The 14,439-nt window shown below is 34.2% G+C and overlaps 1 protein-coding gene across 1 annotated transcript in view; it reads right to left on the minus strand.

Moving 5' to 3' along the window:
* Positions 1 to 8,940: 8,940 nt before the first annotated feature.
* Positions 8,941 to 14,439, minus strand: part of LYPLAL1 (lysophospholipase like 1) — a 29,695-nt gene continuing 24,196 nt past the window's right edge. The window contains exons 4-5 of the mRNA XM_065890110.1: positions 9,965 to 10,080; positions 8,941 to 9,159 (exon numbers count right to left, since the gene is read on the minus strand). Of these exons, the coding sequence (XP_065746182.1) occupies positions 8,941 to 9,159; positions 9,965 to 10,080 (335 nt within the window). The remainder of the gene's footprint in view (positions 9,160 to 9,964; positions 10,081 to 14,439) is intronic.

Genomic DNA, 14,439 nt, shown 5'->3' on the forward strand with positions numbered 1-14,439 from the left:
AAGCATTCAGGTCCACCTCAGTTCATGGCCATGGTTGCTGTGGAGGATACCTTGTCCTAGACTGTGTCCTCGCAGGCCAAGGTGGAGTCTGTGCAATTGCTCCTGCAATGCCTGGATTAATGCTTTGGTTCAAGTAGGAAGGTTAATACAGAAACTTAAGGAGAAGGACAGCTGGCCTCCTAAGGCACATCCTTACTAGGCCATGCAATTTGTTCAGCTGGGTGGCACCAGGGCCCTGGGGAGCACAGCTGAGAGCAGGGCTGTAGGTTGACCTCATTCTGGTGCTTGGAGTCCTGTTCATAGCCTTACTGCTGTATGAAACAAACTGAGCTGATTTGGTTGCAGCTAAATGGCAGAATTTAACAAATATGACAGAGAAAACACATGCATGGGTCTGCATCTTACCCTCAGTGTAGGAACATGCTGAGGCGACACTCCCTTCAGAAGACTGTACATGTGTACACTCACAGAAACATATTTCTAAAGGGTACATTTTAAAGGAGAATCAAAATGTACATAACAGTACATTTGTTCTCTGTAAATATAATTCTAGCTTTTCATGTATTAAACTTATATACAAAGTCTTGTGAACCAGCGGTCTTTGTGTATCATATAATCTGACTTTTCTTGAAATGTTTACCTGGCTTTCTGTTCTCTTATTGTATATCAGGAAATTCCTTTTATATGATAAAGACGTATTGTTTAAATATATTCTGGCTAAGTGATATCTGGACTTTTTTTTTTTAACGTATTAAAGTACTTTAAATTCTCAATAGCCAAATTGCCAGTCTGTTTCATATTTTGTTCTCAGTTCATTTTGTTAATTGAAATTCTTAACTTCCTATAAAGAATACATTTAATTTTCCTACCACTGATGGTGATCTTTCCTATTCAGTCCTTAGTTGAGAAAAACTGCCATCAATAAACATTTTACTTCACTTTAAGGATTACAAAACCAATAAAGCTCATTATAAAAATTCAAACAGAAGAAATATATAGTAAAAAGTGAAACATCTCCCTTCACTTACATACTAGCTTTATCTCTCCTCTCTTGAAAAATTCCAGTTTCCCCAATATATAAACATATATAATTTACTGTGATACTGATTTATGCTTTCTTCTTGTTGCTATTCTTCCTCTCCCATGTAAGAAAGTATCAAGACCATTTCAACTCTCTTGCCTTAGGAAATGTTTATGTGGGTGAAGCAACAGAACATGAGGAAAATGGCTGAGCTGTTTCCTTAGGAGGATAAAACCTTAAACCCTCGTGTGCCTAGCCTTAGCAATCAATGACTTTTCAGCCTCAAATACTTGGCTTTAAGAGACCTCATGCGTATGGACAATAGGTGTCTCAAGGTGAGTGAGCACTGGATAATGGAGGGCCTCCCCTAAAGATACTGCCCTTTGCAAGGGGGCCCAGACTGGCATGATTTGGAATGAGGTAAAGCAACAAATGATAACTAAGATTGAATATCCTATCAGCCCAATGGGTAGGGGAGTAGAATTGGATCGAAGATTATCATATAAAATATTTAGATATATCTTCCATGCATAGATCAGTTTGTGGAGAAAGATTTATAACCATTACACACATACATTCCTCCATTTCTCGCAAAACAATACAGGTAATACCTTCAATTTCTTTAACTTTACATTTTATTAAAGGCTTTTACACATGCTATACAACTTGATCCTCACACAACAATTTCACAAGAGTATACTGTAGCAGAGGCTGAGATTTATCCAAGAATACATAATTATCAAGTGATAGGACAAATATTCACCAAAAAAATCTGGATTCCTTTCTCTTATATTTGGTATGTATATACTCAACACATATAAGCCTGACACCCTTATCTATGATACGTATATATGTTACTCTTAAGGCAAATTGCAGCCATAAGGGCTTTAAACATGAGTGATACCATGTATATTCAAGCCAGGGCATTTAAAATTTCAAGAAGTTGAAGGTCATTAAAAGCTTAAGATAATTAAAACACTGCACGAACTGAGTCTTCTCTGAGGGGATTTGGACTTTATTAGTTAAAGTCTCAGTCTCTGTCTCTCTTCCTCTCTCCTTCCTACCCTTTCTTTCTCCTTCCCTCCCTCTTCAAATTTACAGTTTATAGCTTCAAATAAAAGGGGAATGAAGGGACTTCCACTTATGACCAAGACGGCCAAGGTGGAACAGGGACCAGATTTATTTTTTGACCTAGAACAACTGAAAAGGTGGGCCACGTATATATTTTCAGATATTGGGCACTAGCAGTGCAGGAGAGTCATCCCTTAAGAAGGAGAAGCAAAGGCAGTGAGCTCTACAAATGCCCAGCTTACTGTGTGAAGAGTTTCAAGGCTACAGCATGGAGACGGAGACCCAGATGGAGCTGAAGGAAGAGACAGAGTTGGGAGTCCAGAAAGTCAAGGAGCTTCGAGTTCACATGACAGAGTACTGGACGGCTGCAAGACTGCCAGAGATCTTCAGAGGGTCCCCCTGAAATCTTCAGCAGAGTACTAACCAACAGATTTGTGTAAGGCAAGTATGAACTACCTAGAAGGAACAGAAGGAATGATCACTGAGGCTCAGAGAGGACTGGGAAAAATTTGAGTTCCCACTAGTCAGAGTGTAAAACCTCACAATCCAGTGAGTATCAGCTAGAGTACTCAAACATGTGTTGCTTGAATGGTGGGGCAAAGTTAGTCCTGGAGCAAACCCTGCTCTAGTACTACCTAAGAAAGCTTAAAAGGAAGCCTGAAAGGATCAAAATACTTCTAAGTACTTTCCAAGTAACTTAATTGCATTCCATGGCAAAGCTCATAAATATTTATAGAAATGCAAACTGATCTAGCACTTAACAATGTAGAATTCACAATGTCTGAAATTCAGTAGAAAATCACTAGGCATATAAAGGAAGCAAAAAAACTTATCCTTAATAAAAAGAAAAATTAATTGAAACAAAGTCAAAAATGACAGAGATGACAGACTCAACAAATAAAGATATTAAAACTGCTATTAAAACCATATCCCATATATTCCAGAAGGTGGAGAAAAAACTAAGCATATTAATTATATGAATTCAAGAAATTAAAAAAAAGAACTTCTAGAGATAGGCAATATCTGAGATAAAAAAGATGGGATTAATGACAAATAACTGCAGAAGAGAACATCAGTGAAATTCACAACAGGAATAGAAACTATCCAAAATAAAATGGAGAGTGAAAACAAATTTAAAAAAAGAAAAAAATAAGTACCAGTAAGCTGTGAAACAACTTCAAATAGTCTAATATAAGTATAATTGAATTCCTACAAAAAAGGGACAGGAGATAGGCAAACAAATATTTGAAAATGCAATGGCCAAAACATCTCCAAATTTCATGAAAACTATAAATCCACAGATTAGAAACTCAAGAAATTCCAAGCACAAAGAAACTGGAAAAAACAACACCAACGCACATCATAATCATATCGCTTAAAACTAAAAATAGAGAAAATTGTAAAAGCAGCCAGAGGATAAAAGATTAGAACGACAGTAGAAAAAATGCAAACTAGAAGATGACAGCATAAGATCTTTAAAGTAATGAAAGAAAGAAAACCCTGTCAAGTTAGAATTCTATACAGCTCTCAAAAATAAAAAACAAAATAATACTTTTTCAGATAGAAAAATGTTGAAAGAATTTAACAGCAGCAGACATGTCTGTCATAAATGTTAATGTATTTCAGGCAGAAGGAAAATGATACCATATGAAAATCTGAAGCTATATTAAGGAATGAAGAACATTAGAAAAGGAAAGAATATGGGTAAATATAAAAGACTTTAAAAAACTTTAAAAAAATCTCTTTAAAGGATAATTTAGCATTCAGATATAATGTTATTAATAAACAGGGACTAGATGGATTCTTTCACCTGAAACAAACAGAAAACAAAAACAAAACAAACAAACAAAGGCAAAGTACTGGAGATAATGTTTTTCAAAGCAGCATACATCAGGCAATGAAGGATAGTGATCACTGAGAGAAGGAAAGGAAACACGGTGGGCCTTATAATGTCCCTAGCTTACTGCCTTGAGAGAGTTCCCAGACTGCAGAACAGAGAGGAAAAATCCATGCAGAGCCTGGTGGACTCCCTGAGTTGACATGCAGAGCTAAGAGTCTGAGTAGATGATGTTGGCTAGAATTGAGAGGACAGAGTACCAGAGAAGAGTAAGTTTCACAGAGACAGAACTCCAGAGATCTAGAGATGGTCCACCTGGAGTATTCACAGAGAAAACTATCTGGGGCCAGAAAGAACCACCTAAAAAGATTAGCAGGAACCCCTGGGATAAGAAACATGAAAAACTATACCAACCAATATATGTCATAATCAAATTGCTCAATATCAGTGACAAGAGAAACTCTTAAAAACAGCAAGAGTAAAAACACATACCAGATACAGAAGAACATATTATTAACAGGCTAAAGAGAATAATTTTATATTATTAATAACTATAATATAATAATAAATTATATCATTAATAATTATACATAATTTTAACCCTTGTTGTGGAAAAAGCATTTGATAAAATTCAACAACCATTCATGATAAAAACTCTTAGAAAACTAGGAATAGAGAGGAGTTTCATTGACTTGATAAAGAACATCTACAAAAAACCCTACAGCTAACATATTTACCAATGAAAGACTGAATGCTTTCCCCCTAAGGCTGGGAACAAGACAAGGATGTCTGCTCTCACTGTTCTCATCCGGCATGGTGCTGGAAGTTCTAGCCAGTGTAATAAGCAACGAAAAGGCAATACAAGGACTTCATTTGGAAAGGAAGAAATAAATTGATTCCAATTTGCAAGTGACATTTTCTTTGTAGAAAATCCCAAGGAATTTACAGAAAACCTCCTAGAATTAGTAACTGACCTAAACAAGATCATATGATATAAGACACCCACACAAAAAACAACTGTATTTCAATAAGCTAGCAATGTACACAGGGAAACTGTATTTAATAATACAGTACCATTTATAATTCCTCAAAAAATAAAATACTCAGGTACAAATCTAACAAAACATGTACAGAACTTGTGTGTTAAATGCTACAAAAAAATAATGAAAGAAACTCCAGAAGACCTAAATAAGTGGAGTAATATATCATGTTCATGAATTGGAAGATTCAATATGGAAAGGATGTCAATTCTCTCTAAATTGTTATACAAATTTAACACACTTCCTTTCAAAATTCCAGCAAGATTTCTTGGGTGGATATAGATTAGTGTATTTTAAAATTTATATGGAAAGGAAGGGAACTAAAATAGCTAATACAATTTTGAAAAGGAGAATATATTAGGAAGAATTAAGTGTAACTGACTGCAAGAATTACATAACTATAGTAATTAACGTTATGTGGACAGACACAGAGATCAATGGAACAGAACAGATAAACAAGAAACAGACACACAAGCAACAGACAACTGATTTTTGATAAAGGTACAAAAATAATTCAATGAAGGATAGTTTTTTCACCAAACAGTGCTGGGCAACTTGGTATCTATAGGCAAAAACAAAATGAATGTCAACCTAAATCTCACACCTTGTACAAAAATTAACTCACAATAGCTCACTAACACCAAAAGCATAATCCACGAAAGAAAAAGTCAGTAAACTGGACTTCATTAAAATTTAGAACTTTTGCATAAAAGGACCTAAGAAGTTGCAAAGACAAGCTACAGACAGTGAAAAAATATTTGAAAACTATATAACTAACAAAAGACTCACATCTAGAAGATATTAAAAGAAACTTTCAAAACTCAACAGTTAACGCAAACAAAAAAGAAAATCCAATTTGATCATGGGCAAAAGACATGAAGAAACATCTACCAAATAGGATATAGAGATGGCAAGCAAGTAAGCTTATGAAAATAGGCTCAAAATCGCTAGCCATTAGGGAATGCACATTTTGACCACAATGAGATTTCATTATATACCTATTAGAACAGCTAAAATAAAAAAAAAATAGTGAAACTACAAAATGCTGATGAGGATGCAGAGAATATTTATCTCTCCTGCCTTGCTGGTAGGAATATAAGTTGGCACAGCTACTCTGGAAAAGTCTGGTAGTTTCTTAAACATACACTTATTATACAACCCAGGAATCACTCTCTTGGGTATTTATCCCAGAGAGAAAAAAAATTACGGCTAGACAAAAATCTATACAAGAGTGTTCAAGGCAGCTTTATTCGTAGTAGCCAAAAAAACTGTGTTTTAATTGGAGAACAGTTTAACAAACTATAATACTGAATACATTCATGTCATGGCATACTACGCAGCAATAAAAAGAAGTAAACTATTGATGGTTGCAACAATTTGGATGGAGTGAAAAAAGTCAATCTCAAAATGTCACATACTGTATAGTTCTACTTCTGTAACATTCTCACAATGTCCAGTTATAGAGATGGAGTACAAATCAGTGGTTGTTATGGGTTAGATGGTGACAGAGGAAGGGATGGATATGACTATAGGCAGCACAATGGGCATCTTTGTGGTGATGGAACAGTTCTGCATATTGATTGTAGTGGTGGATACATGAATCCATGCAGCCATGTGGAAAAATGGCATATAACTATACACACACATTGTACCAATGTCAGTTTCCTGGTTTTGACATTATACTATAGTTATGTAAGATGTAACCACTGGGCGCAGGGTACATGGGGCTCCTCTGTACTACCGTTAACACTTCCTGTGAGCTTGTAATTATTTCAAAATTTTAAGAAGTTTATAAAAATTATATGCTATAAACCCTAAAGTAATCATTAAAATAAAAGTACAAAGTATCATAACTAAGAAGCCAGCAAAAGAACACATAATCCAAGAAAAAAAGGGGGAGTAGAAAGAGAGGAATAAGGGAGCAAAGAAGAAGAGATGGAATATAGAGAACATAAACAGTTAAGATGGTAGCTTGAAATCCAAACATGCCAACAATCACATTAAAATGTTCTAAATAATCAATTAAAAAGCAGGGATGATCATACTGGATAGAAAAGGAAGGCCTAACTGTGCTCTGCCTGATGGCATTGCTCTTTACGGATAAAGACACAAATAGGTTAAAAGAGAAGTATGGAAAAAGATGCTAGTCTAAAGGGAGCTGGAAGGACTATATCAATATCACACAATGAGTATTTCAGAGCAAAAAAAATCTATCACGGATAGAGATGATCAGTTCATAAAGAAGAAGAGGCCAGTTCATCAGGGGAACATAATAGTCCTACATGTTTGCGCATCTAATAATGGAGCCTCATAGTACATGAAGCAAAAACTGAGGGAACGGCAAAGTGAAACAAATTCAGTTATACTTGGAACGTTCAATATTCCCCTCTCAATAATTTATAAAACAAGCAGGCAGAAAATCAGCAAGGATATCGTAGATTTAAACAAGGATATCAACCAACTTGACCTGACTGATATGTAGAGAACACTCCACCCAACACTGGCATCATACATATTTTTCTAAAGTGCACACAAAACATTTACCAAGATAGACCATCTTCTGGGCTATAAAACAAGTCACAATAAATTTAAAAGGTTTCAAGCCATACAAAGTATGCTCTCTTGACCCACAATGGAATTAACTTAGAAATCAATAGCAAAGATCTCTAGAAAATTCCCAATATACTGAAACAAAATAACACAATTTTAAGTAACCCAAGGGTTAAAGAAGAAATCAAAAGGGAATTTAGAAAGATTTGACCTGAATGAAAATGAAAACACAAAATATAAAAGATCGTGGGATGTTGCTAATATAATACTTGCGGGAAGATTTATAGCACTAAAGGAGTGTATTAGTTGAAGAAAATATACGAGAAAATCTTAGTGACCTAGGATTTCTTAAGATTGCTTAAATATGACATCAAAAGCACAAAGTATAAATGAAAAAAAAATGAATAAACTGGACGTCATCAAATTAAAAACTTCTGCTCTTTTGAATTACACTGTAAAGAAAATAAGGCAAGCCACAGACTAAGAAAAAAAAAAAAGGTAAAACATCTGGCTAACAAAGGACTTCTATCCAGCATATATAAACAGCTCTTACAATGCAAGCTCTTACAATGCCCTAATAAAAAATGGGCAAAAGATCTGAATAGAGATATCATCAGAATTTATACAGATCACAAATAAGCATATAGAAATTGCTTAACATCATTAGGTTAGGAAAATGCAGATGAAAACCACAAAGTGTTACCACTGTATACCCACTAGAATGGATAAAACTGAAAAGACTGGCCATACTGAGTGCTGACAAGGATCTGAAGAGCAACCGGAACCCTAGGACTGGAGCAGAGCAGCAATCTGGTCTCAGAGAAAGGGAGCTCCACTGGGACCAGAAGGTCCGGATTCTAGTTTTTACTCTTGGGGCTTTGGGAAAGTTTTCAATCTTTCTATCCCTATTATAAAATACCAGTAACAACTACTCAGTCTGCTTCATCAAGCTCTTGTGATGGTCAGGTGAGGTAACGGGAAACTACTCTATAAATGTGGGGTACTAATGTTATTCTGTCAAAAACTACACGAGCATGAATATCTCCGGAAAGGCAATTTAAACAAAGTGATAACAAAGATAAAATAATATCATGTTAAAACTTTTCCTGGTTTCTCATTGCCTTTATTTAAGCTAGTTTAATTACTTTCTAATATTTCAATATTTACTTACTTACAAGGCCTTCAAATATTTATAAAAATGTATCTGCCAAATAATACACAGATGTTTGCCTAAATTAACGTTACCCATTAATAAGATTATACTACTCTCTATGGTGCTAAGCATTTCAATAACTAAGAAGTCAGTAAACTGCTGGTATTTTTTAATATTTTAATTATTGTTTATCAAATTAGAATTTGGCAGTAAAAATCACTTTTCATAAAGACATTACTCATATATTAACAAATCAATCTTGACTCATTCAGTCTGGTAGCTTTGTAAGAATCCATGACTTCAGTTTTTCTAGCTCAGCTTTGCTTAACTCATGGTAAACACCTGGGAAACTATGAAACTTTGTCCTCACTCCTAGAGATTTCAACACTGAGTTTGTCTCTTCACCCCAAGAATGAAGAACTAACTCATCTGCGGTACCATGACACTGAAATAATTCAGGGAGGACACCATCACTTTTCTGAAGAGCCTAGAGAAGAGAACATAAAAATGGAGAAGTTTAAGAAATTCATTTAAGAACGTTATTCTTAGAAATCAGAGGGGGCAGAAAAACTCCAATTTAACCAAAGCGTCAATATTTAAAGGGGAAAAAGAGGCAGTGGTAGAGCTCTCTGAGGTATATATTGATGGGCCAGGACCAGGAGCTTAGCTGGTTGCTGGCACCGCTGGAGCTGCAGTTGTACGTGATCTGAATTTACTCTGTAGAGGACTGTCTCAAAAGTGGTCAAAGCATTTCCCGAAGAAACCTTGTGTCGTGGGAAGACAAACCTCTTCACATGGAGTGGAAAGAGGGAGGAACACAGAGCTCAGGTACAATCAAGGGAAAAAAAGCATTCTTGTTTTCATTTCCAGACCTACTGGTTCTACTTCTTGTAATGAGGCTGAGGCACTATAGTATGCCATACTCATAAGTCAGGATATTGCTGAAAAATAGGTATCAGCCATGTAACTGATTCTCTGGTGTGATTATGTTCATGACATAATAAGCAAACCTAGTTGTAATCATCTATATTTTTAATATGTATGCAGGATACATATATAGCATACACATATTTTTTATCCTTTTCTCTTTGATACTTTAGTTAACAATAATCTCTGTACAAGGCACTTCCTAAACATGAATGACCAGCTGGAATTTATCAATATAACTAATTTGAATTCCCAGGAATGCTCTGTGAATCAATTGCTATTGTGTAATTATCAATGTTGTTTTAGTTTCAATGTGTGAATGTCTCATTTTCTTTTTTTTTTTTTTTTTTAAATCTGGAACTTACCTGGTAAACAGCAGATGTCTTATTCAGAAAACTAGAAAGAGCAAATACTCCTGCCACATCTTGATGATTTCTGTATGCTAAATGCATTGCCATGCACCCTCCCATAGAAAATCCTCCTAAAAGAAGCAAAAATTCACTTATCAGAAAAAGCAGAATATATGTACGATAATTTAGACCAAGATATAGCTATGCCAATCTTCCATAAATATTTGGAGACCTAAAAGAGATACAATGCTAAAGAGAATTTTAGCCTACTTTAGATCTCATGGAAAAAAACCTGCTATGAGTAAATAACACTGTTCTATCTATGCCATCACTGGTAAAATAATTTGTTATAAAAGGAGCTAGAATTGAAAAAATAAATTTTGGTCATCAAGTAAAAATATTTATTATATTTCAAAATATGAGTCATAGCACAAGTGTTATTTATTTAAACTTCTAGTGTCTACTTACATTTTGTTTATACTTATAGGAGTCCTCACACTGCAGCTACAATTAATAACATGCACCTTTCTGTCTTACTTGCCAAGCTACAAGCTCCATGAGGATTATATTTCTAGAGTTTGCCATATAATAGATGCTTAGTGATCTCTGAATTAGGAAGGATGATCAAAAATTTGGTGAGAAAGATAAAACATCTTCGTATTATAATATTATTTTGAAAACTGACTTGTGATGGTATAATTCAAACATATGTACCCATATGTCCTTTTAAAAAAGAGTTTGGGGAAAAAATATTCACTTGACAAACTTTTATGTTCTTTTATGTGCCAAACACTGTCACTGGAGTGACACCAGTCACCAGAGGTATGCAGATTAAAATACCTGGACCCTTCTGTTCAAAGGCGAAAACCGACACAACACAGAATATGGAGGTAGGTACCTGACCGTGACATAGCAGAGAGGATGGCCCAGCTTCAGCTTAGAGACTCGGTGTGATATTCCCCAGCATGACTGAGAGTTAAAAGACATCTCATGATTTAAAAGAAATCCATATGTTGGAGATAACAAGGCTGTAGGAACACAGTTTTTATTTTTTGGAGAAATTCAAGAGCTTGAGTTATATTTTTTGCCAAATGTACCTAAGTAACATATTAAATGGGACTAGTATGACTGAGGAAGTAAACATTTACTTTAATTTTACCTAGTTAAAATTTGAGTTTAAATACATGTGGTTAGGGGTTATCGTACGGGACAATGAAGTTCTAGATAATCTTAGCTGCACCAATGATAGAAAAAAAGCTTTAAATTTCATAAATGGAGCAAAACGAAATTAATGTTCCATAAAAACATAACGTGGCTAATATCATTAAATGTGATCAAGATTTTTAAAAAATCATACAAAGATAAAATGTGAATAAAAATAGACCAGTGAGCAAAAACATATTTAAAAATTATTATAAAAGCACACCTACTGAGAAAATTTTTACACATTAAATGCGCTTTTATTGACTAGGGTAACTTAATCACTTTATGGGATTTCCAAGCCTCTCGGGGGGACCAGCCTCACAGCAAGAACAGCAACAAGAACAGCAACAAAACTAAGAAAGAAAACACTTTCCCACGTATGAAATGCCATTATGAACAAAGGTATCCTTGAGACATTTAACCTCATGTTCAATTCTCCTAATTTATAATGAAGAAAAATGTACTCGTTGAAAACTCATTATTTTAAGATTCAATCTAAGTTCCTTGTCCATTTATAATCTCGTGAGGTAGCCTGCAATTCCTCACCAGCGATCTTTGACAATACAGTCACCTTTAACGTTGCGGACACCGGTGTGAAAGGGACTTTATGTACTTTTTTCTAATGGAAGAAAATTTAACACAAAAGGCTAGTTATTTCAATTTTCATCTAAGTGTTTAAAATGCAATATAAAATATACTGCTCAATAAGTAAATACCAATGAGTAAACTCATTGTAGGTAATAGTTATGATGTATATTTATAGTCGCTGGTGAAGCATTAAAATGTCAAGAGTTAACATTTCAACATACATTTAAGATTAATAGGCTGAATAAAAAACATGTTAAAAAAATAACCTAGTTTTTATGAACTCTTTAAATTAAATAAAACAGTAATAATGTACAAAAACTGTACTGGGAAAACTAAGCTAATCTATCTGAAAACAAAGTCCGGGGGTGGGGGTTGCGGGGGGGAGGCAGGGAACTTACAATTCAAGTTTACTGTCAATTGAATGGGATTTTAAAAATGGAATAAAATCCACCCTCCAACCAAATTGCAACAATTTTTCCGCTTTATATATAATTATTTTTCAGAATGAACTGTGATAAAGTCTCAAAAATTTGGGAATATATAAATTATGCCCACCATATTTGTATATTTTCTCTCATATAAAATTGGCAGGGTAAACAAAATATTTATCATCTTCTATGGAAAGCTATTAAAACAGCAGTCCCAAGCCTTAAAAGTTCTGATAGTTGTTGCTGAAGAAACGTACATTATTTAAGATATATATATATGTTAAGAGAAAGTAGAAGGATGCTATCATTCTCCAGTTTTCCCTCCAAGAGCTTCAAAAGAAACTTATATAATGTCAGGAAAGTCAGCCTGGAAATTGTGGAGCTAGGTTTCATCTTGGTAACTGCAACTACCCCTTCATTTTAATTTTAAATCTTATTTTAAAATTAATATGTGAATATATGCCCACTGTGTAAAGTATTTCCACCACACAAAAATAAAGAAAATGCGTTATCCAAAATCTCACTACTCACATATAATTTTGACATGTTTTTAAAAAATCATTTTAACAGTTAAACTCACTCTATATGTACAATTTTATACCTTACTTTCATGTAATACTGATTTGAATGTCTTTAAACAGAATTACGAAATTCCATAATTATTTTTTTACTCCTTGAACACATACTAAGTATACTAAGTACCTTCTAAATGTATGTATATAGTATATAATGGTTACATAATAGTCAGTTGTATTAACAGACCATTACTCCCTTAACCGCTTTCCTCATGATGGGTATTTAGAGCATCATAATGGGTATGTAGAGCATCCATGTAAATTATTCAGGTGTAATTCCAGAAGCACTTGATTATCCCTGCTTCAAAATTCTGATAATATTATCAGAGAACATGAAAAACTATACCAATAATCTGGTCATTATCATTTGTCAGGTTCTATACATCCTAGATCAAAGTTAAATCTAAATTATGTCAGTTTTCTCTTAACAACAAATTATCACCACCTAGTGGTTAGAAAAAGGAATCTCATTATGGTACAAAGTTCCTAAGTCAATGCATAGGATCTGGGTTCTAGTTCCAACTCTATTTTAGCCAGCAGTCTCTTTGAACTTTAGTTTCTTCTTATCTGAAATGAGAATAATAATTTCCTACTTCACCTATTACAAGGGTCAAGAAAGATACTGTATATGAAAAAATGTGTATAATTTAAACACATTATAGTGTTAAACTATATTCTTAATAATTTTCTCAGAATACAGAATCTGAATCCAGGTTTTAACAATAGCTATGTTGCCAAATTCAGAAAGTAATTTAAAAGTCGCTATTTTATTGCCTGTGTTTCCCCTAATTTTTACCATACCCTCTGTAGAATCATGTGTGGTATTATTATATAAAAATAAATAAACTTTCTTATATCTGATCTTCTTAATATGCATAGTAAGGATTCACAAATGTCTCCAAGGAACACATTTAAAGCTTTTGCCCAGTTCCTCCTTTCTAACCAAAGTTTATTCTTTCCATTAAGAAAGAAATATATTTCCATTGTTGAAAACAAGAAAACAAAGGATTTTTCTTAGCTAAACTCGCGGTTGACTGCAATGTTCTTTAGTGTAATCTTACTCATCCTTTGTTTCCAAAGTCGTGAAACACTATACGTGTTGGTCTTTCATCATTCTACTGGATCTATTGCATTTGCCATCTTCCTATTCCCCCGGACTTCAGACTAGCCAGCCTCCACAGTGTTGTCAGTGTAATCTTTTTAAAATGCTCATCTGATCATGTCATTCTCTGTATATAATTCAATAATCCTAGGAGTTGAAGCGCATATCAAACTAGTAGTCCCTGAGAGATTTTAATGTGTCCCTTGTTTTCTTTCATGAATGTGTTTCCCTATTTGTTTACCAGTCATATTCTCACTCATTCTTTAAAACTCAATTGGAGATGATCTCTTCTAAGAAGCAGTTCCTAGCTCCCCCCAAAATCGACTTGTTCTTTAGAACACTTTACTTCTGTTATCTCCCTCATTATACTGTAAAGCTTTTGATAGTTTTTGGTACTCCAGCACTTAAGTTTTATTAACAATTTGGAAATTAAATTGAGTATGAGAAGTTTCATTTTTGACCTGACTAAGCTGTGTAAACTACCTAGAAAAGGTGGTATATCATACTCTATAAAAACATTGTTTTTAAACTAAGTTTAATATAATAAAATATCACTAATCAAAATAAAATCACAGAAAAAGAATAGGCTGCCAC

The sequence above is a fragment of the Phocoena phocoena genome, chromosome 1 (genome assembly GCF_963924675.1).
Source record: "Phocoena phocoena chromosome 1, mPhoPho1.1, whole genome shotgun sequence".
NCBI classification, from domain to species: domain Eukaryota; kingdom Metazoa; phylum Chordata; class Mammalia; order Artiodactyla; family Phocoenidae; genus Phocoena; species Phocoena phocoena.